Source organism: Pristiophorus japonicus, chromosome 8 (genome assembly GCF_044704955.1).
Source record: "Pristiophorus japonicus isolate sPriJap1 chromosome 8, sPriJap1.hap1, whole genome shotgun sequence".
Classification (NCBI taxonomy): domain Eukaryota; kingdom Metazoa; phylum Chordata; class Chondrichthyes; family Pristiophoridae; genus Pristiophorus; species Pristiophorus japonicus.
Window position 1 is genome coordinate 93731207 of NC_091984.1, and position 27237 is coordinate 93758443.

At 44.5% G+C, this 27237-nt stretch overlaps 1 protein-coding gene across 7 annotated transcripts in view; it reads left to right on the forward strand.

The window, feature by feature from the left end:
- Window positions 1-27237, forward strand: part of kifap3a (kinesin-associated protein 3a) — a 256736-nt gene that overhangs the window by 10857 nt on the left and 218642 nt on the right. For all 7 annotated transcript variants that reach the window (XM_070887101.1, XM_070887100.1, XM_070887103.1 and 4 more), the window contains exon 2: window positions 18597-18728. In XM_070887101.1, the coding sequence (XP_070743202.1) occupies window positions 18597-18728 (132 nt within the window). The remainder of the gene's footprint in view (window positions 1-18596; window positions 18729-27237) is intronic.

Consider the following 27237-nt stretch of genomic DNA (forward strand, 5'->3'; position numbering starts at 1 on the left):
TGGAATTATTTGAGCATGTGTGTCACTTCTCCTTGTCTCCTATGATATTTTCTTAACTCACCTTTACCCACCTTGTTGTTCCCAATACCAGATGAGATATATTTAGAAATAAATAAATGGAATAGAACATGGCAAAATATATAGTAATTTAAGAAAGAGGAAAATCTAGTTACTATTTCTTAAAGCTGTGTTAGAGATTCTGGAAATTGAGGATTAGTGGTTAGAAATAATTGCCATAGCATTGGGATATAAAGTAATAAACTGGTTCTGAAATGTATTTTAATTAAAAAAATTCCTTCACTTTTACAGCGTGGCCAAAGTTACTTTGTAATAAACTGTTCTTCAGAGCTGCATTGCCAGATTTGTAAATAAAACAATGTATTGGCAAAATTGTGCTGTAAAGAATTTAGGTTACATTGGCTTATTTCCTGACTGACTTCTAAACAGAAATGTAAGTGCGAGGAGAGTTATGGCAGACAAGCTATGAATTTGAGCCTGTATTCGTGAAGTACATGAACATAGATTTGTTTTCCCTATAATAACGCATCAAAAGTAACTTTAATTGCCCTAATAACATAATGTTAACAATGTTGTATATACCAGATGTGATGTTTCCACTCTATCCAAGATTTAAGTAGAAATTCATAATGCTGTATTTTGAATCACTAGTGCAATATTTTCAACACTTAGTACTCTGACATTTTTATCTATGATAATTGAGATATTTGAGGACTTTGTGCTCAGCTACATCCAAGTTTTTTCTGGATTAAAACGTGCTTGGGTGTGTGTTTCAAGGAGATAATTCAATTTATGGTTAATGCTGATGTGCTCAAGGTTTTTCATCTTAACTTTCTGTAACTGTCTTAAAATGTGCTGATTACTATTTTCCTATGTGCTCATTGCTATTTACATAATATATTCCAAGAAAAGTTTCATGCAGACTAAATATGTAATGCTTTCCAGGTAGTGGTTAAAATGCACTTGCCCTGGGAAAAGTATTAGAAAATAAACCAGTTATAGCTAAGTTCATATGAAGAATTTTTTTTTGTTAAGGACTGATTTTGACCTGAAGTTAGAAATTTAAATTTATGACTATAGTTAAATATTCTGTTGTATGCAAAGAAGAATAACAAAGATTCATTCAAGGGAGGATTTGCTTGAAAATGTGAATTCTTACCATTGGTTAATATTTGAGACTGGGATACTTGTCAATTAAAATAAAGAGTATTTTGTGCAATATCTACCAATATTTTACAGGAAATGAGTAATGATTTATTTTGTATTTGGCAATTCAAAGGATGTTGTGAAGTCTAGTACTTTTTTTCCACATTCAAAGTCCTATGGAAAATGTATGCGTTGATTCTTGTGTCTGTGTGACCTGATCTTCATATATCTTCATACATTCCCAGTATTGAAGCACTGACCACACTCGATCAGCTTCGCTGGGCAGGCCACATAGTTCACATGCCAGATACGAGACTCCCTAAGCAAATGCTTTATGCAGAGCTCCTTCATGGTAAACGAGCCAAAGGTGGACAGCGGAAACGTTACAAGCACACCCTCAAAGCCTCCCTGATAAAGTGCGACATCACCACTGACACCTGGGAGATCCTGGTCGAAGATCGCCCGAGATGGAGAAAGTGCATCCGGGAGGGCATTGAGCTCTTCGAGTCTCAACGCAAAGAGCATGAAGAGGTCAGGCGCAGGCAGTTGAAGGAGCGCGCGGCAAACCAGTCCCACCCACCCCTTCCCTCAATGAATGTCTGTTCCACCTGTAACAGAGTCTGTGGCTCTCGTATCGGACTGTTCAGCCATCCCATCAAAGAACTCACTTTGGGAGTGGAAGCAAGTCTTCCTCGATTCCGAGGGACTGCCTATGATGATGATGATATGTACAGGGAGATGTTCTCTACCTCACTCATCTGGTTCTTACTTCAGACATGTCAACTGGAAAGGACGGTAAAATGGTCAGAATTCAATAAAGTAGATTTTGCATTCTATCAAATATTCCTTTTTATTTATTTGTTCATGTTATGATTTCAGCTCAGTTGATGTATACTTGACTTTACGGTGACTGTTACTAATATTAGGCTGCACTAGATATTCTTTCAGGTTCAATGTTGCTGGTAGTGTCTTCGAAGCGGATCTCGTATTGCCAACAATCAGGAGTATACCCATAGTGTCATCTGCAAACAGTTATATGATGGTGTGACACGGGGCTGCAGCAGTACGGCCCTTCACTGTGCATACTGGATACAGTGATTTTGCACACGCTTTGTGCCTTTCTCCTATTATCCGGAAGTCAGACTAATGAGCTGTATAGTGAGATAAAGTCAATTGTAAACCGATAAGTTTGTTTATTTTATATGAAATACTTGACTGAACCGAATGCTTTCTTCACAGCATGGTTTACCTATTTTCTATTGCACCTTGTAACATCAAAAATAATTAATTATGCAACTTTGGCCTTGATCTGGGCCTGCCGTCACTCACTCTCACTGACTGGCATTCACTTAGTGATCTCCTTTCTGACCTCTTTGAAACTTACTGCAGACTTGACCTCGCGCTCTTCCCTCAGCCAACTTTGTCGAGGATTGGATCATCAGATTGCCAGTCAAGCAACATCCTTGGATCAGAAAGCTCCCGTTTGGTTAGGCCGCCTGTCAATGAATGAAATGTAGTATGGAATGTGCTAATGATCCCTATTGTCTCAAAATGATATGGTATGTGAGAAACACACTTCATTCCCTAGCTACTGTACTTGGTCTCCCCTCAGCCTCCTCTGTTCCAATGAAAACAAATCCAGCCTATACAATCTGTCACCATAGCTTAGATTCTCCAGTCCCGGCAACATCCTCGTAAATCTCCTCTCTCCCCTCTCCAGTGCAATCATGTCCTTCCTGCAATGTGGTGGCCATTAATGTCTGGACATTATTAACTGCCGCTTGTTGATATTGTTTCAGAAAGAGCCTTAAGAAGAATAAATATTGCTTGGCCTGTGATGAACAACGTCAGTTTGACATGTGGAATTGCTCAGGAACAAATCAGTGTGTTTTTTCTGTAAATATTGAACACTGATGAGAAGGGGATGTGATCTCAGTTTTCTGCTGTTGCAGTGTGCAAAATTAAGGAACATGGTATTGGGGGTAATGGATTGACGTGGATAGAGAACTGGTTGGCAACAGGAAGCAAAGAGTGGGAATAAACGGGTCCTTTACAGAATGGCAGGCAGTGACTAGTCAGGTACCGCAAGGTTCAGTGCTGGGACCCCAGCTATTTACAATATAAACGATTTAGACGAAGGAATTGAATGTAATATCTCCAAGTTTGCAGATGACACTAAGATGGGTGGCAGTGTGAGCTGTGAGGAGGATGCTAAGAGGCTGCAGGGTGACTTGGACAGGTTAGGTGAGTGGGCAAATGCATGGCAGATGCAGTATAATGTGGATAAATGTGAGGTTATCCACTTTGGTGGCAAAAACAGGAAGGCAGATTATTATTCTGAATGGTGACAGATTAGTAAAAGGGGAGGTGCAACAAGACCTGGGTGTCATGGTACATCAGTCATTGAGAGTTGGCATGCAGGTACAGCAGGCAGTAAAGAAAGCAAATGGCATGTTGGCCTTCATAGCGAGAGTATTTGAGTATAGGTGCAGGGAGGTCTTACTGCAGTTGTACAGGGCTTTGGTGAGACCACACCTTGAGTATTGTGTGCAATGTTGGTCTCCTAATCTGAGGAAGGACATTCTTGCTATTGAGAGAGTGCAGCGAAGGTTCAACAGACTGATTCCCGCGATGGCAGGACTGACATATGCAGAAAGACTGGATCAATTAGGCTTATTCACTGGAATTTAGAAGAATGAGAGGGGATCTCATCGAAACATATAAAATTCTGATGGGATTGGACAGGTTAGATACAGGAAGAATGTTGCCGATGTTGGGGAAGTCCAGAACCAGGGGTCACAGTCTTAAGGATAAGGGGTAAGCCATCTAGGACCGAGATGAGGAGAAACCTTTTCACCCAGAGAATTGTGAGCCTATGGAATTATCTACCACAGAAAGTTGTTGAGTCCAGTTCGTTGGATATATTCAAAAGGGAGTTAGATGTGGCCCTTAAGGCTAAAGGGATCGGGGGTATGGAGAGAAGGCAGGAGTGGGGTACTGAAGTTGCATGATCAACCATGATCATATTGAATGGTGGTGCAGGCTCAAAGGACTGAATGGCCTGCTCCTGCACCTATTTTCTATGTTTCTATGTTTCTGTCCATTCATTGATAGTTGTCACAGCTTGAAATTGTGGATGTTTTGATGGAATACTTAGGAACTTCCACAATTTGAAAGATGCCTGAGACCATTGGGAAGATCTAATAGCCATTTCTAAAGCCCTGTGACATTTCAGGTTCAATTTGGGAAACTTGCTGCAGAGGTACCAACCATCTAGTTATGAGATTTAAGCTCTGCCTTTCCATCTACGAGTTTTTTATTTGGGGGACAAATAAGAAAATTCTCTACTGTATTTTAATATTGGGTATATAGTTGTGTTGAATGTTTTCTTTCTTAGTGCTTACAGTTTTTTTCTATACTGCATAATTTTCTGAAGCATAGCCACAAACAGCTCGTGCAGTTGGTTGGGCATGTCCAATCATGCCCTGTACTTTGTAGTGCTGATGGTGATTTTTTTTTCAGGTGGAGGTTACAAGTTACTGAGAATTCTGACCTTATTTGTGGGTTCTCATTGCTTTCCATAGTAATTTTGCCAAATAGTCACTGGAACATTTTCAATAGATTTGCAGCCATTCTTAAGCTTTGTAACTAAGTGTTTCTGAAAAATAAAATAAAATTGAGTGTGTGGGAAGATACATAAATCAGAGTTTAACTCTGGGAAATCCTAAGTATTTTGACCCTCGTCAGAAACCTTTTCCCAGCAGTATGATTCAACAAAAAGGTTTCAAATAACATATTTCCAGATTCCTCATAGGGCAGGACACAGATTCCAAGCTGTTCATTTACAATGACTCGTTTCTACTGATTCCATGCTGACATGTTGAATTTTGGGGAAGGGCCCTAAGATACTGAATAATAAATGTATTGTGGGTAAATCCCCAAAATATTGAGAGACTGCTTGCACCCTAGTGATTGATCTTACCGTGAGTGTTTTTAATATATATATTATATATAAATATTTAAAACCGATGAATGATAAAGATGCAGAATCTGAAAGGAGACAGGAAAAAGTTAATATTTTACATAAGTATATTTTATGGTGGGTGTAATGAAATCTCTTTAGGTGGAGACACTGTCACACATTAGGTCCTTTCACAGACCAGTTCACCAAAGGACTGCAGAGTGCAGCTTGTTAACGAATTTAATCCAATAAGAAATCTGCAGCAGAAATGATGCTGCAGTGATGACAGGGCATTTTGCATTCTGCTCAGGACAGGATGTTCATTTTGTGCAAAGTACCTAGTCGTGGTTAGATGTGATGGAGTGCAGTTTGAGGTAAGTTTTGTTCAGGGCAATTTGTTGTGCAAAAATTTTCACTAGGTTTGTTTATTTAAATACATTTCTGCAGATAACGGGCAGGATGGGAATGTTGAATTTTTGTCAATCTTTTATCATAGGGAAATATGTGCTGTATTTGTAACAACTCCTCGTTCTCAAGCTTTTAAGTGTAGGGTTTACCATTTATATTCCAGATTACAACAGAAAAATACTTTGTCATTCCAAACTAGTAACTATTTTCAGTTAATGTTAACCATTCCTACATACGTGAGTATTTACAAATACACCAGGGGAAATCATGCTTGACAAATCTTCTGGAATCTTTTGAGGATGTAACTCGTAGAGTGGACAAGGGAGAACCAGTGGATGTGGTGTATTTGGACTTTCAAAAGGCTTTTGACAAGGTCCCACACAAGAGATTGGTGTGCAAAATCAAAGCAGATAGTATTGGGGGTAATATACTGACGTGGATAGAGAACTGGTTGGCAGACAGGAAGCAGAGAGTCAGGATAAACGGGTCCTTTTCAGAATGGCAGGCAGTGACTAGTGGAGTGCCGCAGGGTTCAGTGCTGGGACCCCAGCTCTTTACAATATACATCAATGATTTGGATGAAGGAATTGAGTGTAATAGCTCCAAGTTTGCAGATGACACTAAACTGGGTGGCGGTGTGAGCTGTGAGGGGGCCACTAGGAGGCTGCAGGATGACATGGACAGGTTAGGTGAGTGGGAAATTGCATCGCAGATGCAGTATAATGTGGATAAATGTGAGGTTATCCACTTTGGGGGCAAAAACGCGAAGACAGAATATTATCTGAATGGCGGCAGATTAGGAAAAGGGGAGGTGCAACGAGACCTGGGTGTCATGGTTCATCAGTCATTGAAAGTTGGCATACAGGTACTGCAGGCGGTGAAGAAGGTATGTTGGCCTTCATAGCAAGGGGATTTGAGTATAGGAGCAGGGAAGTCTTACTGCAATTGTACAGGGCCTTGGTGAGGCCTCACCTGGAATATTGTGTTCAGTTTTGGTCTCCTAATCTGAGGAAGGACGTTCTTGCTATTGAGGGAGTGCAGCGAAGGTTCACCAGACTGATTCCCGGGATGGCAGGACTGACGTATGATGAGAGACTGGATCAACTGGACCTTTTTACATTGGAGTTTAGAAGGATGAGAGATTATCTCATAGAAACATATAAGATTCTGACGGGACGGGACAGGTTTGATGCGGGTAGAATGTTCCCGATGTTGGGGAAGTCCAGAACCAGGGGACACAATCTTAGGATAAGGGGTAGGCCATTTAGGACTGAGATGGGGAGAAACTTCTTCACTCAGAGAGTTGTTAACCTGTGGAATTCCCTGCCGCAGAGAGTTGTTGATGCCAGTTCATTGGGTATGTTCAAGAGGGAGTTAGATATGACCCTTACAGCTAAGGGGATCAAGGGGTATGGAGGGAAAGCAGGAAAAGGATACTGAGGGAATGACCAACCATGATCTTATTGAATGGTGGTGCAGGCTTGAAGGGCCGAATGGCCTACTCCTGCATCTATTTTCTCTGTTTTTGTTTATTCTATATTATTGCTTTTGTAAATTAGATATGACTAATACAATGTTGGATTACATTCAAAGCCATGCTGCATGTATTTTTCTTTTATTGTGGAAGCATATTAAAATATACAGCAAAAAATGTTTTTCTCTCCACAGTGCTAAACCATTATGATTAGTTGATCTGTTTTCCGACAATGGTTTGAGGACTGAAGTAGTCCGAGTTTAAAGCAAAATTAGACACAAAATTGAGGGCATGCTGGCGCAGATGGGCCGAAGGGCCTCCTTCTGTGCTGTACTATTCTGTGAGTGTGTGTTTGAGAGGTATTTGTTTCTGGAACCAACTAGGTGGTCTACTGTCTTTTCTGGTCCTGTAGAAGTTCCTATGAGAAAATTTGGTAATTGGGCAATTGCAAGAGGTACTTGAGTTAGTTTGGTTTACTTCTCATTCCTTTCAATGTTGTAGGTTAATTTGTTGTGTTTTATTAGTGCCAATGGGCCCAAATTTCGAGCCGCGCCTAGAACGGCGCAATCCCGACCTGGACACCTGTTTTTCGCGCCACAAAGTGCGCCTAAAAAAAACCCTCCGTATTCTCCACCTCCCTGCAGGTCCTCTGGCCCTCGGCGCAGTGCAGCAGGAGCTGTAGGGGGCGGAGCCAGGACCCTGCGCTGAAAACAGTGCCGGGACCTCTGCACATGCGCACTACAGTGAGCACGCAAGTGCAGTAGCTCCAGGCGCCCGAAACTCTGGGAGAGGCCTGAAGCACACAGCCCCTAGCCCTGGCCGAATGGCCTCACTGGGGCTGCGTGAATAAGGCTCCTCCCACGGCCAGCTCCTGCTTCCTCCCGCCCCGACTCGGCTCTCGCTTCCTGCCCCCGCCCCGACACCCGCTCTCCCCCGCCCCCGGATCGGACCCGACAGCCCCCCCCCGCCCCCCCGGCACCCGGACCGGACACCCGCTCCCGGACTGGATCCGACACCCGCTCCCTCCCTCCCGCCCCCGGACTGGATCCGACCTGACCTCCCTCTCCCTCCCTCCCTCCCTCCCTCCCTCCCTCCCTCCCTCCCTCCCCCCGACCCGAACCGATCTCCCTCCCACCACACCCCCGACCCAACGCCACCTACCTGTAAATCTGGTGCTTGGGACGGGCCCTGCCCGAAGTCTCGGTGCCCAGCCCTTTCAGCCCCCCCAATCTCCTTGCCCCCCACCCCCCAATCTCCTTCCCCCCCCCCACCCCCCCAATCTCCTTCCCGCCCCCCCACCCCCCCAATCTCCTTCCCGCCCCCCCACCCCCCCCAATCTCCTTCTCCCCCCCCCCCACCCCTCCAATCTCCTCTCCCCCCCCACCCCCCCAATCTCCTTCACCCCCCCCCACCCCCCCAATCTCCTTCCCCCCCCCCCACCCCCCAATCTCCTTCCCCCCCACCCCCCCAATCTCCTTCCCCCCCCCAACCCCCCAATCTCCTTCCCCCCCCACCCCCCCAATCTCCTTCCCCCCCCCACCCCCCCAATCTCCTCCCCCCCCCCAACCCCCAATCTCCTTCCCCACCCCCCAATCTCCTTCCCCCCCCCCACCCCCCAATCTCCTTCCCCCCCACCCCCCCAATCTCCTTCCCCCCCCCCAACCCCCCAATCTCCTTCCCCCCCCCAACCCCCCAATCTCCTTCCCCCCCCACCCCCCAATCTCCTTCCCCCCCCACCCCCCAATCTCCTTCCCCCCCCCCCACCCCCCAATCTCCTTCCCCCCCCCACCCCCCAATCTCCTTCCCCCCCACCCCCAATCTCCTTCCCCCCCCCCACCCCCCAATCTCCTTCCCCCCCCACCCCCCAATCTCCTTCCCCCCCCCACCCCCCAATCTCCTTCCCCCCCCCACCCCCCAATCTCCTTCCCCCCCCACCCCCCAATCTCCTTCCCCCCCCACCCCCCAATCTCCTTCCCCCCCCCACCCCCCAATCTCCTTCCCCCCCCACCCCCCAATCTCCTTCCCCCCCACCCCCCAATCTCCGCTCCCCCCCCCAATCTCCGCTCCCCCCCCCAATCTCCGCTCCCCCCCCCATCTCCGCTCCCCCCCCCATCTCCGCTCCCCCCCCCATCTCCGTTCCCCCCCCCCCCATCTCCGTTCCCCCCCCCCCCATCTCCGTTCCCCCCCCCCATCTCCGTTCCCCCCCCCCCATCTCCGTTCCCCCCCATCTCCGTTCCCCCCCATCTCCGTTCCCCCCCATCTCCGTTCCCCCCCCATCTCCGTTCCCCCCCCCATCTCCGTTCCCCCCCCCATCTCCGTTCCCCCCCCCATCTCCGTTCCCCCCCCCATCTCCGTTCCCCCCCCCATCTCCGTTCCCCCCCCCATCTCCGTTCCCCCCCCCATCTCCGTTCCCCCCCCCATCTCCGTTCCCCCCCCCATCTCCGTTCCCCCCCCCATCTCCGTTCCCCCCCCCATCTCCGTTCCCCCCCCCATCTCCGTTCCCCCCCCCATCTCCGTTCCCCCCCCCATCTCCGTTCCCCCCCCCATCTCCGTTCCCCCCCCCATCTCCGTTCCCCCCCCCATCTCCGTTCCCCCCCCCATCTCCGTTCCCCCCCCCATCTCCGTTCCCCCCCCCATCTCCGTTCCCCCCCCCATCTCCGTTCCCCCCCCCATCTCCGTTCCCCCCCCCATCTCCGTTCCCCCCCCCATCTCCGTTCCCCCCCCCATCTCCGTTCCCCCCCCCATCTCCGTTCCCCCCCCCATCTCCGTTCCCCCCCCCATCTCCGTTCCCCCCCCCATCTCCGTTCCCCCCCCCCATCTCCGTTCCCCCCCCCCATCTCCGTTCCCCCCCCCCATCTCCGTTCCCCCCCCCCATCTCCGTTCCCCCCCCCCATCTCCGTTCCCCCCCCCATCTCCGTTCCCCCCCCCATCTCCGTTCCCCCCCCCATCTCCGTTCCCCCCCCCATCTCCGTTCCCCCCCCCATCTCCGTTCCCCCCCCCCATCTCCGTTCCCCCCCCCCATCTCCGTTCCCCCCCCCCATCTCCGTTCCCCCCCCCCATCTCCGTTCCCCCCCCCCATCTCCGTTCCCCCCCCCCATCTCCGTTCCCCCCCCCATCTCCGTTCCCCCCCCCCATCTCCGTTCCCCCCCCCCATCTCCGTTCCCCCCCCCCATCTCCGTTCCCCCCCCCCATCTCCGTTCCCCCCCCCCATCTCCGTTCCCCCCCCCCATCTCCGTTCCCCCCCCCCATCTCCGTTCCCCCCCCCCATCTCCGTTCCCCCCCCCCATCTCCGTTCCCCCCCCCCATCTCCGTTCCCCCCCCCCATCTCCGTTCCCCCCCCCATCTCCGTTCCCCCCCCCCATCTCCGTTCCCCCCCCCCATCTCCGTTCCCCCCCCCCATCTCCGTTCCCCCCCCCCATCTCCGTTCCCCCCCCCCATCTCCGTTCCCCCCCCCCATCTCCGTTCCCCCCCCCCATCTCCGTTCCCCCCCCCCATCTCCGTTCCCCCCCCCCCATCTCCGTTCCCCCCCCCCATCTCCGTTCCCCCCCCCCATCTCCGCTCCCCCCCCCCATCTCCGCTCTCCCTCGTCGCTCCCCCCATCCCTCCCCCTGCCCCCCGCTGTCAGAAACACAGACACTGACAGACAGAGAATGAGAGACACACAGACAGACAGAGAGATAGAGACACTGACCGAGACACACTGAGGGGGGCATCCCAGCACACTGTTGGAGGGCTCCCGGTGCTGCAGTCGGTAAGTAGAAAATGTTTTATTTATTGATTTTTTGAAAAAAAAATTATTTCTTTTTTTTTGATTGATTTATTTATTGATGTATTTATCATTTATTATTGATGATGGCTCTTTATTTGTAAAACTGAAGTGTTTAATGATTGTAAACTTCCCTTTAAACAACCCCCCCCCCCACCATTCCCTACGTCTGATTTGTAACCTACGCCTGATTTTCTAAAGTGTAGACAAGGTTTTTCGAGCGTACAAAAATCTTCACTTACTCCATTCTCAGTTAGTTTGGAGTAAGTTTTCACTCACGAAACTTTGAAATCGGGCGTAAGTGGCCGGACACGCCCCCTTTTGGAAAAAAAAATTCTGTTCCAAGGTGAAACTGTTCTAACTGACTAAAACTGGAGCAAACTAAATGACGAGAATTCCGATTTCTAAGATACTCCGTTCTACACCAGTTGCTCCTAAAAATCAGGAGCAAATCATGTGGAAACTTGGGGCCAATAATGTGGAGCATAAACACTGGCATGGATCAGTTGGGCCAAATGGCCTGTTTCTGTGCTGTACATTCTATGTAATCAACAAAATAATTAATTCTGATATATTGCATTTGTCAGATATGCCACTATTGCAGGATTCTTTGGAGAAATTTGCCAAAACTGCTCTGCACATTATAGCTGTAGAACTTTTTTTGTTTTTAAAAATGAAAATGCTTCCTATCTCTCCTTACTTTAGAAAATGAAACATTAGAGACGAGATTAATGCAGTAAAGCTAACATGGATACAGGAAAAAGATTTTATTGAAATAATTACAGGCATCCAAATATTTTCTCAAGGATAGCAATGTACAATTTTGAAACGACTTGAGAGGGGTGGGTGGTAAAAGGGAAGAAACTGTATTCTAGGAACCCTTTCATTACAAATGGATCTTTGCTGGTTTGTAAAAATACATTCTGGCGACAAAATTCACTTTTTTGCTATTTTTGGAATGAAGTTAGTCAGAAAGAAATAACTTGCATTAATAACGTATAGTGCTTTTAACAACTTCAGGATGTCCCAAAGCACTTTACAGACAATTAAATACTTTTTGAAGTTTAGTCACTGGGGGTGGGGGCGTGGGCAGTGGTCACGCACCAAAAGATGATGGATGTTGATGCTGGGAAAATAGAATGCATCCACTTTCAGCATCCGGCACTCCCAGGTCAGATATAGCACAGCCAATAGCAGAGTCCAGTTCCCGGTGCTTGGCCTCACCAATGTGCCTTCATCCCAACCTCAGAAGTGGTATTGCACCAGTACTAATGTTATAGTGTAAATCCAGAGTCAGGCTCCAACCATGGCAGACCTGCTTCATAGCGATGCTGCAGTTGTAGTGTAGATGCAGCCTTAATTGCATGAGTTTGGGAATTAGATGAGGCATTGCATTAACATGCTGTATTTTACATCTTTGAGACCTTTTGATCTATCTCTGCAGGCTGTAAGACTCCTAAGTGACATGAATGTGAGGCAATCTCAGTCCATTGCACAGTTAGACAAATTTGTGGTCTCAAATGGAAAATGTCACAGTAGTGGAGTTAAGGGTGCTTTTCTAAAGTTGGGGCTAAGGCACGTGATTGGGGCGAGGTAGCTTTATTTTGCACTTAGTCTGCTCTCTACCTGTCTATTGTACTTACTGTTGACATAGGGTGGCCAGTCTGTTACAAAAAAAGATTTTATTCTTGTGCTGACATGCTGCGCCTTAATGTGCGCAGGTGTTGTTCTTGGCTCAGTAGTAGAGGTTATGGGTTCAAGCTCCACTCCAGGGACTTGACCACATAACCTGGGCTGACACTTCAATTCAGTAGTGAAGGAATGCTGGACCTTTAGAGGTACCATCTTTTGGATAATAAATTCAACTGCGGTCACGTTTGCCTGCTCAAGGTGGATGTAAAAGATCCTGTGGCCCGATTCGAAGAAGAGCAGGGAAGTTCTCGGTGCGCTGGCCAGTATTTATCCTTCAACCAACACCAGTAAAATAATGGACTGGAAATTGCGGTCGGAAGCCTTCCGCTGGCGAATGCCTCCGAACAGCAAGTAAACTGCAACTACCTGGTGCCTCCGTACCTTCGAAGACTCACGCTCCTGGGCCTGCAAGCGTACACCTATGGAAAGACCCACGTATCCCAGGGGCGCATGTGGTTTGCAAGCATCCCTGGGATCACGTGGGCCAGCCCAACCAATCACAAAGGGGGATTCCCATTATGCTTATGGGGATTTCATTTACGTACGGAATCCCCATAAGCATAATAGGAATCCCCTAAAAAATACACTTTCACAACACTTAAAAAAAAAAATCATCACATGGTCAAAAATTAATTAAAGTACAATTTAATTAAACAAACAATTTTCTTTTTTGAAAAATAAATTTCAACATTTTTCAAGGGCCAAAAATAAACAAATTTTAAAGGTTTTTGTATGGTTAAATCATTAAAAAAATATTTTAATTATTTAAACATTTATGCTGGTAAAAGAAGGCCTAACGCCTGCTTTTATCAGGCGTAAAAGTTTTGTGGGCATTTGCTGGGCAGTAGTTGGGCAAATAGCCCAACACTGCACCAGTGAATTTCCATTTCCTGCGGATTTGTACAATCTGTCATGCACCATGCGGAAACCCTGAGCTTGCATGTATGCTGTGTGTACGCGGTTATAGGCCCTGGAAAATCCGGCACAATATATCTGGTCATTGATCTCATTGCTATTTGTGGGAGCTTGCTGTGCACAAATTGGCTGCTGCATTTCCTTGCATTACAATACTGACTACACTTCATAGCTACTTCATTGCCTGTGAAGTGTTTTGCAATGTCCTGAGGATGTGAAAGGTAGTTTATTCGTTCCTTACTAAAAATGCACTAGTTCCTGTGGGACGGCAGAGTTCTTCAGTGAAAAATTTAAAGATGGAATGCAACCATATGCTATTGTTAATTGCTGTACATTCCTGTCTTTAAAAAATACAATTGAAGGATATTATTAAATTAACATCACCATGTCAGTCAGAACTGCAGATTGAAACCATAATGTTTAAGTTATCAGGTAACCAAAGTAGGGTACAAAACCAAAGTGTAACTCTTAAAATTCCTCTTTAAAATAGGTAGTAAAAAAATATATTTTCTTGCATCCTTTTGATGTACAATTTAATGTTTTTATTTTAAAACTTCAAGTGTGTAATTGGGTGTGCTTGGCTAAAAAGATTCACATTCTGATCATTCCTCACACTGCAGGATTCCTTGGAAACAGTAAACGTCTTGCTTCTCCTACCCTCCGAAATCAAATACTAAAGGATATAAATCATCAAATTTTATTTTTAAAGAGATCCTGATGGTGAGACTTTAACCAGAAAAACAGCAGTAATTTACCATTAAACATTTTTAATGTACATTGGGAAGTTGGAATATTTTTCAAGTTGAATAAAATTCATTCTCATTTCAGGATGATGCCATCATCCTCACTTGTGCAATTAACTGACTGTATTAATGTTTCCATTGTCCATCTCCCATATGTTGCCCATATAAGCATTTAGATGAAGCTGCTATTGTATGTATTTTGTGATTCAAAATTGCATCCCAATCAGGAGAGAAACTGCATGCATGAGAGTACACTAAAGGTGTGTGCGCGTGTATTATTCATAGACTTGGTGACATCCTTGGCTCAGTGGTAAAAATCTCACCTCTGAGTAAGAAGGTTTTGGATTCAAGCCCCACTCCTGAGCCTTGAGGCTGAGATCGATGTAAAAGGCACTACATAAGTGCAATTGTTCCTTTCTTTATAGTAATCCAGCAGCATGCTATCATTAAGACCCTCCAGTAAAGCTGGAGCAGCGGCAGCAGCGAGCAGGCAGAGAATAAATTGAGCGGGAGACCCAGAAAAAGCCAAGTCCACGGCACCAACTAAAGAAAGAGTAGGGCCTATTAGAGACCATAAAGGTAATCTGTGTGGAGGTGGAAGACGTGGGTATGGTTCTTAATTAATACTTCTTGTCTGTTTTTACAAAAGAGCGGAGAGATGCAGACATTGCAATCAGGAAGGAGTATTGTGAAATATTAAATGAAATAAACATGGTGAGAGGGGAAGTATTAAGGGGTTCAGCAGCTTTGAAAGTAGATAAATCCCCAGGCCCAGATAAAATGTATCGCAGGCTGTTAAGAGAAGCAAAAGAGGAAATAGCAGAAGCTCTGACCATCATTTTCCACTCCTCTCTGGCTATGTGTGTAGTGCTGGAGGACTGCTAATGGAGGACGTGGTACCTTTGTTTAAAAAGGGAGAAAGGGATAGACCGAGTAATTACAGGCCAGTCAGCCTAACCTCGGTGGTGGGAAAATTATTGGGAAAAATTCTGAGGGATAAGATAAATGTTCATTTAGAAAGAGACTGATTAATTAAGCAGTCAGCATGGATTTGTTAAGGCAAGGTCGTGTCTGAATAACTTAATTTAATTTTTTGAGTAGGTAACACGGAGGATCGATGAGGGTTGTGCGTTTGATGTAGTGTATATAGATTTTAGCAAGGCTTTTGATAAGGTTCCACATGGCAGACTGGTCACGAAAGTAAAAGCCCATGAGATCCAGGGCAAAGTGGCAAATCGGTTCCAAAATTGGCTGAGGCAGGAAGCAAAGGGTAATGAATGATGGTTATTTTTGTGACTGGAAGGCTGTTTCCAGTGGGGTTCTGCAGGGCTCAGTACTAGGTCCCTTGCTTCTTGTGGTATATATCAATGATTTAAACGAATGTCGGGGATATGATTAAGAAGTTTGTAGAAGACACTAAAATAGGCTCTGTGGTTGATAATGAAGAAGAAAACTGCAGGCTGCAGAAAGATATCAATTAATGGTCAGGTGGGCAGAACAGTGGCAAATGGAATTCAATCTGGATTAAGTGTGAGGTAATGCATTTGGAGAGATCTAACAAGGCAAGGGAATACATATTAAATGGTACGACACTGAAAAGTGTAGAGGAACAAAGGGACCTTGGAGTGCATGTCCTCAGATCCCTGAAGTTAGCAGGCAGGTTGATGAGGTGGTTAAGAAGGCATACGGAATACTTGCCTTTATTAGCCGAGGCATAGAATACAAGAGCAGGGAGGTTATGCTTGAACTGTATAAAACGCTAGTTCGGCTGCAGCTGGAGTACTGTCGGTAGTTCTGGACACCACATTACCGGAAAGATGTGATTGCACTGGAAGGAATGCAGAGGAGATTTACAAGAATGTTGCCTGGACTGGAGAATTTTGGCTATGAGAAAGATTGGAGATGCTGGGTCTGTTTTCTTTGGAACAGAGAGGTTGAGGGGGAGACCTAATTGAGGCGCATAAAATTATGAGGGGCCTGGATAGAGTGGATAGGAAGGACCTATTTCCCTTGACGGAGGGATCAACAACTAGGGAGCATAGATTTAAAGTAAATGGGAGGAGGTTTAGAGGGGAAATTTCTTCACCCAAAGGATAGTGGGGATCTGGAACTCATTGCCTGAAAGGGTGGTCGAGGCAGAAAGCCTCACCACATTTAAAAAATACTTGGATGGGCACGTAAAGTGCTGTAACCTACAGGGCAATGGATCAAGAGCTGGAAAGTGGGATTAGGCTAGATAGCTCTTTGTTGGTAGGCGCGGACACGATGGGCTGAAATGGCCTCCTTCCGTGCTGTAAATTTCTATGATTCTATTAAATGGTAGGACACTGAGAAGTGTAGAGGAACAAAAGGACCTTGGAGTGCATGTCCACAGATCCCTGAAGGTAGCAGGCAGGTAGATGAGGTGGTAGGAAGGCATACAGAATACTTGCCTTTATTAGCTGAGTCATAGAATACAATAGCAGGGAGGTTATGCTTGAACTGTTTCAAACACTGGTTAGGGCACAGCTAGAGTACTGCATGCAGTTCTGGTCAACACATTACAGGAAAGATGTGATTGCACTAGAGAGGGTACAGAGGAAATTTACGAGGATGTTGCCTGGACCAGAGAGTCTTAGCTATGAGGAAAGATTGGATAGGCTGGGGTTGTTTTCTTTGGAACAGAGGAGGCTGAGGGGAGACCTTATTGAGGTGTATAAAATTATAAGGAGCCTAGATAGAGTGGATAGGACATACCTATTTCCCTCAGCAGAGGGGTTAACAACCAGGAGGCATAGATTTAAAGTAATTGGTAGAAGGTTTAGAGGGGATTTGAGGGAAATTTCTTTACCACCCTCACCGCCCAGAGGGTGGTAGAGGCAGAAACCCTCATCACATTTAAAAAGTACTTGGATGTGCATTGAAGTGCTGTAACTTAGAGAGCTACAGACCAAGAGCTGGAAGGTGGGATTAGGCTGGATAGTTCTTTGTTGGTAGGTGCGGACATGATGGGCCAAAATGGCTCCTTCCGTGCTGTAAATTTCTATGATTCTAAGGAGGGCTGTTGTTTGTCATCTGTACTGAGATTACTGCTTTATAGTTACTTGTGAAGTTAATCTAATTTCTATATTTCCTAGTGAACAACTGCAAATTATTGATTGTGAGGCAATCACTGTGACTTTTTTACTTCATTGTTAATGGGATCAGCCCAGCGTGACACTGAGAACCAATGTCAGTGCATAGACAACAATTTGGAATAAAACCAGTCTATGTAGTTCGGTGATTAATAAACTGCAATCTCATCTCAAGGTTCTAAATCGGTTGCTTTACTTTCATTTTTCTGGTTTATAATTTATGAATCCCTTGGTTAGTTTACTGCCATTTAATGATTTGCAGATGTTATTTTATATTTAATTTCAATAATGTGTGATGCAAGATAAAATCTATATGAGACATGGTCTCTAATTATAGAGGTATGCCTTATTCACAAGTTAACCATATAGAACTATTGTTCAGTGATGTATATTGTTTGACTGCTTTCTTGCTCTTTTTCACTTTGTTGCTTTAAGCATCAGATTACACACGCATTCAGTTGTAGTGATGATAGGATCAGGTATTTATTGAAACTTCATACTACACAAAAACCAGTATGAAAGTTCCTGAGACATACACTTCGATTCTGGTGTATGCTTTCTGCTCTTGTGACATACACCCCAATTCTAGTGTATGCTGCTAAAACAGTGTGCACTCACATCTCTTACATAAAATCAGTTCTTTGATCTCTATAGTCCATGCATACTATCAATAAATCATGGTACATCAAAGGTACATACAAATACTAACAGAATGACAATGTAAACTAAGCAGCCAGCCACTCAGCCTCCTGAAATTGGTTTATTGCTGCAATCGACTCTTGCCAGGCATTTTATTACTATAATACACAGGTGACCAAATCGACATATTCGAATATGGCTGAATGACCCCTGCACATCCTACCATTTGAACATTTAATTCAGCATTTGCTATATCACAGGCTGCGCAGAGAGCGAGGTATTTGGGTAATACAGACTTTTGCTCCCACATGTATGAGGCGCACTATCTTTGTAAATTGATAATACACAAATTATGTTGCTTTTAACAAACCGATTGAGACAACATCTTTGGCTATTCCAGTGCAATAGCATGCAAGAATCATCCATTGATTCTGAGATACTGTAAAATAGTGCATTTGCTGTTTTCACAAGGACAGCCAATAACAACCCTGGAAATTAGATTTTTTACTCTCTCAATTTTACTGATGTGCTGTTGGAATGACGAATTCCCCATGACCATGAGATTCAGTTTTAGATGTCTGAAACATCTGGTTTTAAATTATGGCTACGGATCACTACATTGGCATATGTGTTTTTTGTGTAGTTGCTTGTATTTTTTTCATATCATTATGGATCTCTATGATTTTTTTGTAGCCCTAAATAACTATTTCTTTCTCTTTAGAAAAGTGAAAGGGGGTAACATAGATGTCCATCCAACGGAGAAGGCTTTGGTTGTTCACTATGAAGTGGAAGCTACTATTTTGGGTGAAATGGGCGATACCATGCTGGGAGAACGAAAGGAGTGTCAGAAGATGTGAGTAATAACAAGTTGCTCTGTTTATTCTAATGTTTTTTTTATAATGAAATGAAAGAATGAGCATCAGCCATCTTCCATTCTGTACATGATCCATAAGGATATATTTAAAACCAACTACAACAACTTTGCATTTACTTTTGTTTTAGTATATATTTAGAAAATATTTATTTTTGGTGTTGAAAGGCAAGCATCCAGATATCTTGCCTAATTTCTTTCTGCTGGTCTTAGTGGCTGCTCTCTCAGTTTCTGTTTGGTAAGTAGAAACAGTGAAGGAAGTTGGCTGGTTCCATTAATGTAATAGAGAATAAGTCTCTGGGCCAACAAATACAGAGTGTATAGTCACTTCTTTATTAATGTCAATTGTGTGGAAGTGGTCTGTCAAAGGAGGACACTGTCTTACCCCCAACATCAAATTTTAGGTTTGAATGATGAAGGCCTTCCTAAGGTGGAGAGAGCTTGGTGATGAGGGACAAATTACATTTTAATTTTAACAGTGCATGTTTTGTTACCTAAGTTAACTTTAAATATAATGATAAATCTGATTTCTGTAATTCTGAATCCTTTCTTAGATTGTTTCCTTTTGTAAAGACAAATATTTTAGAATTTGTTAAAGGGGCTCTCTTAAAATAAGCCTGTCGGTTAAAATTGCGTATAAAGTATTACACAAGAGAACACAAGGACACGAGATAGGAGCAGGAGTAGGCCATTTAACTCCTCAAGCCTGCTCCAACATTTAATAAGATCATAGCTGATCTGATCATGGACTCAGTTCCACTTCCCTGCCCGCTCCCCATAACCCTTTATTTCCTTTTCGCTCAAAAATCTGTCAATCTCAGCCCTAAATAGATTCAATTGGGCCCAAGTTTTGGGTGGAGTTGGTCCAATTTTTTTGGAGCAACTAGTTTAGTTTGGAGTATCTTAGACATCGCAATTCTCTGTATTTAGTTTGCTCCAGTTCTAGTGAGTTAGTTTAGTTTTGTTTTAGTTCAGTTTTTTTTTCAATAGGAGGTGTGTCCAGCCACTTAGGCCTGTTTTGCAAATTTAGGCAGCGAAAACTTACTCCAAACTAACTTAGAATAGAGTAAGTGTCCACTTTTGTAAGTTCTGAAAAACCTTACCTAGAATTAAGTTCAGTGCAGGCACAGCCAGAGATGGGGGTTGGGAAGCATTAAACACAAAGAACTAAAGCATTAAACACATGCCTAAAACCTCTTGCGATTATATTTTGCTGTATATCTACAAAACTTGGGCCCAATTGAATCTATTTAGGGCGGAGATTGACAGATTTTTGAGCGAAAAGGAAATAAAGGGTTATGGGGAGCGGGCAGGGAAGTGGAACTGAGTCCATGATCAGATCGGCTATGATCTTATTAAATGTTGGAGCAGGCTTGAGGGGTTAAATGGCCTACTCCTGCTCCTATCTCGTGTCCTTGTGTTCTCTTGTGTAATACTTTATATGCAATTTTAACCGACAGGCTTATTTTAAGAGAGCCCCTTTAACAAATTCTAAAATATTTGTCTTTACAAAAGGAAACAATCTAAGAAAGGATTCAGAATTACAGAAATCAGATTTATCATTATATTATGTTTCTCTTTTTATAAATAAGCAAGTGTAGGCTCCTGGCTGAGGCAGACACGTCAACATCAATGGGGGGGATTTTCCAAAGCACTAAACACCTTCACAACAACATTAAAGAAGCATAAGTAAATTTAAAGCACTAAGCACTAAATAAAACAGTACATTTAAAGCACCAAACACTAAACGAAGCACAAAAAGTAATAAGCAATTAATTAACAAATAAAAAATAGAAGGAACCCTGCACCTAAAGTACCAAGACCAAAGTAATAAGCAACCAATCAATAACAAATACAAAAATAAATGTCCCACCTTTATGTGAAGGCAAGATGTTTCTGTCAGCCTCTGTCTGTGTTTCTGTCCATGTCTCTGTCAGTGTCTCTCTTTCTGTTTCTGTCAGTGTCTCTCTGTGTTTCTGACAGTGAGGGGAGGGAGGAGGAGGGAGGGAGGGAGTGGGTGGAGGGGGGGTGAGGCATTTCAAGAAAACCTTTTTGCGAATAGCGTATTTATGACTTGGACCACGAGTAACTAAATAAATAGGATACACTTTAGTTATTCCTTGTATGTAGTACAGTAAAAGGTTATTCATCATTCTCCATACTAAGTTTCACAAAGGCTACCACCTATTTTGATCTATCGCTTAAACTCCCTTGAATCCCTGATACTAAGCAATTTTATATTATTTTAAAACATGGTAGTGCTATACTACATTAGTGCCCCAGCATTCTAGCTCATAGAATGGCAAGTTGATGCACACGATTCCATACTGCAACTTCTTCACCTTAGCTATGGTACCACGAAATGACATTTTGAAAAAGCTAGTGGAGGGAGGGACAACAAAAGTACAATCAAATTACATTGTTCTTGTGCACCTCCCAATAGACAACTCAAGCATACCAATTGGCAGAGGCTGGGAAACATCACCTGTCTGCACTCTTGGCAATGGAATGATTTGCGATTCACTGACCTAAGGGATATGCAAATAGAGATTAAATAAAATGTGAACTACTGTGACAGGAGACTGAACTGCAGAACGTCGGGCTGCGAGGAGCTACTGCACATGCACGCACACTCTAGCACGCATGTGCAGAGGTCCTGGCACTGTTTTCAGCGCCCGGACCTGGCTCCACCCTCCACACCTTGTGCTGTGCTACGCCTAGGCCGAAGACATCCTGAGGAGCTTGGAGAATTAGAAGGTAAGTTTTCGGCGCCCTTTTTATTCTAGAAAGTTGGCGCACCTTATGGAGGTGCGCTGTTTTTAACAGGGAGCGGAAACTTGGGCCCAATGACCCAGCCTCCACAGATTTACAACTCTCTAAGAGAAGAAATTCCTCTTCATCTCAGTTTTAAATGGGCGGCCCCTTATTCTGAGACTATGCCCCCTAGTCTTAGTTTCCCCTATGAGTGGAAATATCCTCTCTGCATCCAACTTGTCGAGCCCGCTCATTATCTTATATGTTTCGATAAGATCACCTCATTCTTCTGAATGCCAATGAGTATAGTCCCAACCTACTCCATCTATCTTCATAAGTCAACTCCCTCATCTCCAGAATCAACCTACTAATCACGTACAAGTTCCAAGGTTGCCTGTCCTTTGAAACTACTTGCCACAGTTAGCATTTTTTTTGTAAGAGTGGCTTTGTAACTACTGTAATGCAATGGGTTTGTAATACATTTTAACAATGGGCCATGATAATGGTTTGTGTCTCCCTACAACTCTGGCTATATCTGTCCTTGTTTCTGGCTCCTTGGAAGTAACTGTCTACATATTTACAACTAAATTTTGCAGATACATGGAAAGTGCTGTGTAATGCTAGATGCACCAATTCTATTGCCTGAATGCTGACAAGATAATCACATCAGAAATTCATGTGGTTCCATCTGTGATGAAATGATTTCAAACTTTACACTAATTGATTACTTGGCCAAAAATATCCAATAGATATAGTTTTCAGACACTTAGAAGCATTTTTTTCAAAATGGCTAAAACCTCCAAAATGCATTGAAAACATTGATTGTCTTGAGGCTGATTATTCTTGGAAAGTGGCAGTGATCAATGCACGAGTAAGGACTGGTGTTTCCAATTTCATGATGGAGATTTTCAGCAAGATTCAAATTTCTTTGTCTAGAAAGACCCCGATTATGATTGAGTTTCTAGATTTCTAAAAGCTCTATTATTGGACATAGTTGGTCTTTGGTAACTCTCACTGCCCAATATCCACCTTCCATTATGACATTACAGTGGCATATTATATATTTTTTATTTGTCCTGGGATGTGTGTGCCGCTGGCAAGGCCAGCATTTATTGTCCATCCCTAATTGCCCTTGAGAAGGTGGTGGTAAGCCGCCGCCTTGAACCGCTGCAGTCCTTATGGTGAAGGTACTCCCGCACTGTTGTTAGGGAGAGAGTTCCAGGATATTGACCCAGCGACGATGAAGGAGCGGTGCTATATTTCCAAGTCAGGGTGGTGTGAAACTTGCAGGTGATGGTGCTCCCATGCGCCTGCTGCTCTTGTCCTTCTAAGTGGTAGAGGTCATGGGTTTGGGAGGTGCTGCCGAAGAAGCTGGGCGAGTTGCTGCAGTGCATCTTATAGCTGGTACACACTGCAGCCACGGTGGGTCGGTGGTGGAGGGAGTGAATTTTGAAAGTGGCAAATGGGGTGTCAATAAAGCGGGCTGCTTTGTCGAGCATCTTGAGTGTCGTTAGAGCTGCACTCATCAGGCAAGTGGAAAGTATTCCATCACACACCTGACTTGTGCCTTGTTGATGGTGAAGTCAGGAGGTGAGACACTCGCCGCAGAATACCCAGCCTCTGAACTGTTCTTGTTGCCACAGTGTTTAGGGCTGGTCCAGTTAAGTTTCAGGCCAAAGGTGACCCCCCAGGATGTTAATGGGGAAGGATTCGGCGATGGTAATGCCGTTGAATATCAAGGGGAGTTGGTTAGACTCTCGCTTGTTGGAGATGGTTATTGCCTGGCATTTGTGTTGCATGAATGTTACTTGCCACTTATCAGCCCCATATCTTTGTGATATTCTAGATAGTAACAAGCTAGCTGTGTGTGTGCGTGTGTGTATATAACAATGGAGGATATCAAAAGGTAGCATGGAGACAAGTAGAAAAGACAAACTTTATTTTTCTCCGTGGAAGATTAGCATTTTAAATGTAAAGTTTTTTTTAATGAAGTCATCATCATCATAGCCAGTCCCTTGAAGCGAGGATGACTTGCTTCCACGCCAAAAAGGGATGAGTTCACAGGTGTTTCAATGTTCCAGATCCCGAACTAATATTCCAGATCCCAAACTACATCTTGAAGGGTGGAAGATGCCTGTGCGTGGATTTTTTTTAACGTGTGTTGGCCGTTGTACACCAGCCACCACACAGGTTTGACAGAGCTAGGTCTTGGTCCAGTGGCAAGGATTAGCCAAGACGACTGGAGACCTGCTCTGCTGCACGGTCCTAGTGCGCACACATATCGTACTAGCCCGTGCTGCCCCTGGGCCCTCACCTCTTCTCAGCCCCAAACTCTTGCCTCTCCTGGGCCCCGGTCACTTCTATCTACAAACTCTTGTCGCTCCTTCGTCCCTCCTGCTGTGCCTGCTCGCACTGCAATCAGCGACCTGGCCTCGCAGCCGTCGCCCTCCTGCAGCAGCACGCGCTGCTCCCTGCAGTGGTATGCCGCCGCAAGCTGCTCCCTGTAATGTGTAATGGCTCCGGCCTGCTGATGGTCTTGCAGGCCGGGACCATGCTGATTTCCTGGCCGGGCTGCTGCACTTAATGAAGTAGGATTAATGTTACAGTAATTAATCTTAAAACTTGAGTTTTATAACTGAAATATTAACAAGCGACATCACGGTCTGCAAGTTGGAAAAAGTAGCAAGTCAAGGGAGTGTCGAATCTCTGTCGACTTACAAATCTTTGACAGTGAAAATTATGTGTAACTAGGATAGTTGACTTCATGAGGATGATGCCAAGTTTCAATAATTCCAAAGGCAGATAAAAACACTTCCAATTTTGCACTTGTGATGGTTTGATGAATCATTGGTGAGGGGGAGGAGGGAATGCTGTGTTATTGGCTCATTTTTCAGCTAAGTTGCTCAGCATATTGATATAAAGATTGGCACCTTTACATGCAGTTCAGCTGCTCCAAAACACTATCTATATGCTATCTCCCACCAGCTCCAGCTAACCCATCGTCCCTGACCTCGCTGAACTACGTTAGCTCCTCAATGCCTCAAATTTAAAATTCTCATCCTTGTGTTTAAATCCCTTCATGGCCTTGTCCCCCCTATCTCTGTAACCTTTTCCACCTCTACAACTGCTTCCACCCACAAACTCTCTTTGACCTCTTCTGTCTGTCCTGTCCCATTGCTCCTCAATATGCAACTGTGCCTTCAGCTGCCTGGCTCCATTCTCTGGAATTCCCTCCCTTAACTTCTCTGCCTTTCTACATCCCTATCCTCCTTTTAACACACTCCTTAAAATATAAGAAATAGGAGCAGAGGTAGGCCATGTGGCCTCTTGAGCCTCCTCTGTCATTCAGTAAGATCATGACTGATCTAATAGATCAATTCCACTTTCTCGCCCTATCCCTGAAAATCTATCGATCTCTGCCTTGAATATTCTCAATGACTGAGCATCCACAGCTCTCTGGGTTAGAGAATTCCAAAGATTTACAACCTTCTGAGTGAAGACATTTCTCCTCATCTTAGTCTTAAATGGTCAACCCCTTATCTTGAGACTATGACTCCTAGTTCTAGACTCTCCAACCAGGGGAAACAACCTCTCAGCATCTGCCCTGTCAAGTCCTCTAGGAATGTTATACATTTCAGTGAGATCACCTCTAATTCTTAAACTCCAAAGAATATCGGCCCAATCTACTCAATCACTCCTCACAGGACAACCCTCTCATCCAGGATCAAAACCCATGACTTCGACCAAACTTTTGGCCACCCCTCCTAATACCTTGGTGGCTTGGTGTCCATTTTATGATTACACCTCTGCATAATAATTTGCATTTATAAAGCATCTTTAACGTAGTGCATGTCTTGTTACCTTGTTACTTGCTTTACAGGAGCATTATCAGACAACATTTGACACCAAGCCACATAAGATATTCGGACAAGGGACAAAAAGCTTGGTCATAGAGGTGGTTTTAACAAGTGACTTAGAGAGAGATGTGGAGAGGTTTAGAGAGGGAATTCCAGAGCTTATGACCCAGATAGCTGAAGGCACTATCACCAGTGGTGGGGGAAGGAAATTGGTGATGCACAAGAGGCCAGAATTGGAGAAATGCACAGATCTTGGAGGATTGTAGGAGGTTAGAGTTGGGGAGGGATGAGGCCATAGAGTGATTGGAGGATCAGGATAAGGGTTTTAAATTTGATGCATTGCTAGACCAGGAGTCAATCTAGTTCAGCGAGCACAGGAGTGATGGATGAAAGGGACTTGTTGCGAATTAGGATACAAGTAGCAGTGTTTTGGATGAGCTGAAGTTTATGGAAGGTGGGAGGCTGACCATGACAACATTGCAATAGTTGAGTCTGGAGGTAACAAAAGCATGAATGAGGGTTACGGTAGCAGAAGGGCTAAGCCAGGTGCAGAGATGGGCGATGTTACGGAGGTGGATGTAGGTGGTATTTGAGATGGGGAGGATAGGGGTTGGAAACTCAGCTCAGTGTCAAATAGGATTCTGAGCCTCAACCGGTGGCCAGGGAAGGGCATTGAGTTGGTGACTAGGGAATGGATTTTGTGGTGGGGGCTGAAGACTATGGCTTCAGTCTTCCTGATATTTAATTGGAGGAAATTTCTGCACATCCAACACTGGATGTCGGACAAACAACGTGACAAATCTGAGGCATTTGGAATATTTTTCTACATTAAAGGTGCTATCTATATGTAAGTTGTTAATAAAAACACATTACTCAGGGAGGCGTGGGGATGGAAGAACTGCAGATCCATCTCTCCTGACATGACATTATTTCCTGTTACTGGTTTGTGGCACCAAGTGTGAAGACTGCACTGCCCTACCTGCCTTCCTTGACGGTTTTGCAGAAGACATCTTTTTCATCTTGTGAAAGGTTCCCCACCCCATTTGTTTTTTTTTTTAAAAGAGTTAAAATGTGCTATATTGCTGCTCTGTCCAGAGGGCCCAAGATTCTGTCCTTAGATCCCTCTTCCTCATCTTATGCTGCACTTTTATGACATCATCCAAAGCTATGAGGTCAGCTACCATATGTATGTCAATAATACTCAACTCTACCTCTCCATTACCTCTCTTGGTCCCTTTGCCATCCCCTGTGCTGTCTCTGTGCCGATTTTGGATATGCCATAACTTCCTCTTGGGTAAAACAAAGCTATAGTCTTTGGCCCTCATCAGGCGTGTTGCATGACCGTGAGCTGAGCATTTGACCCGATATCCTCTCTGTCATAAAGATTACCTCCTTCCACCTCCATAACATTGTCTGCCTCCTTTCTTACCTTAGCCAATTTGCTGCTGAAAGGCAAAGATGAGACTCATCGTTAACCAGAAGGAAGGGAAAATTGGGGAACAAATCATCTGTACGTGGATCATCTTCTCATAGTCAATTATAGGGCCTTATTGCTACATACTTGGGGACAGGCTCTGGGGACGTCTCTGATAATTTTGCACAATGTGAGTGGAAGATGTGGAAGGTAATTTTAGTAAAACGCATATTCGAGGTAGAAGTAATTAAGAGTACATTAAAATATTTTTAGTGGTGTATTTTGCAGTTTTCAACTTGAATTCCAATGTTTTTCTTTCACCTCCAAGTTCACTTGTTCAGATCGTATTTATTGTTGTATTGTGAAGACTCCAGTGCTCCATTGGCAAAAACAGCTCTTCCTAATCCTGCAGTGCCAGCAGCTGTATGCAGTGATCAGTCATAGATTACTCCACAAATAGCTTCAT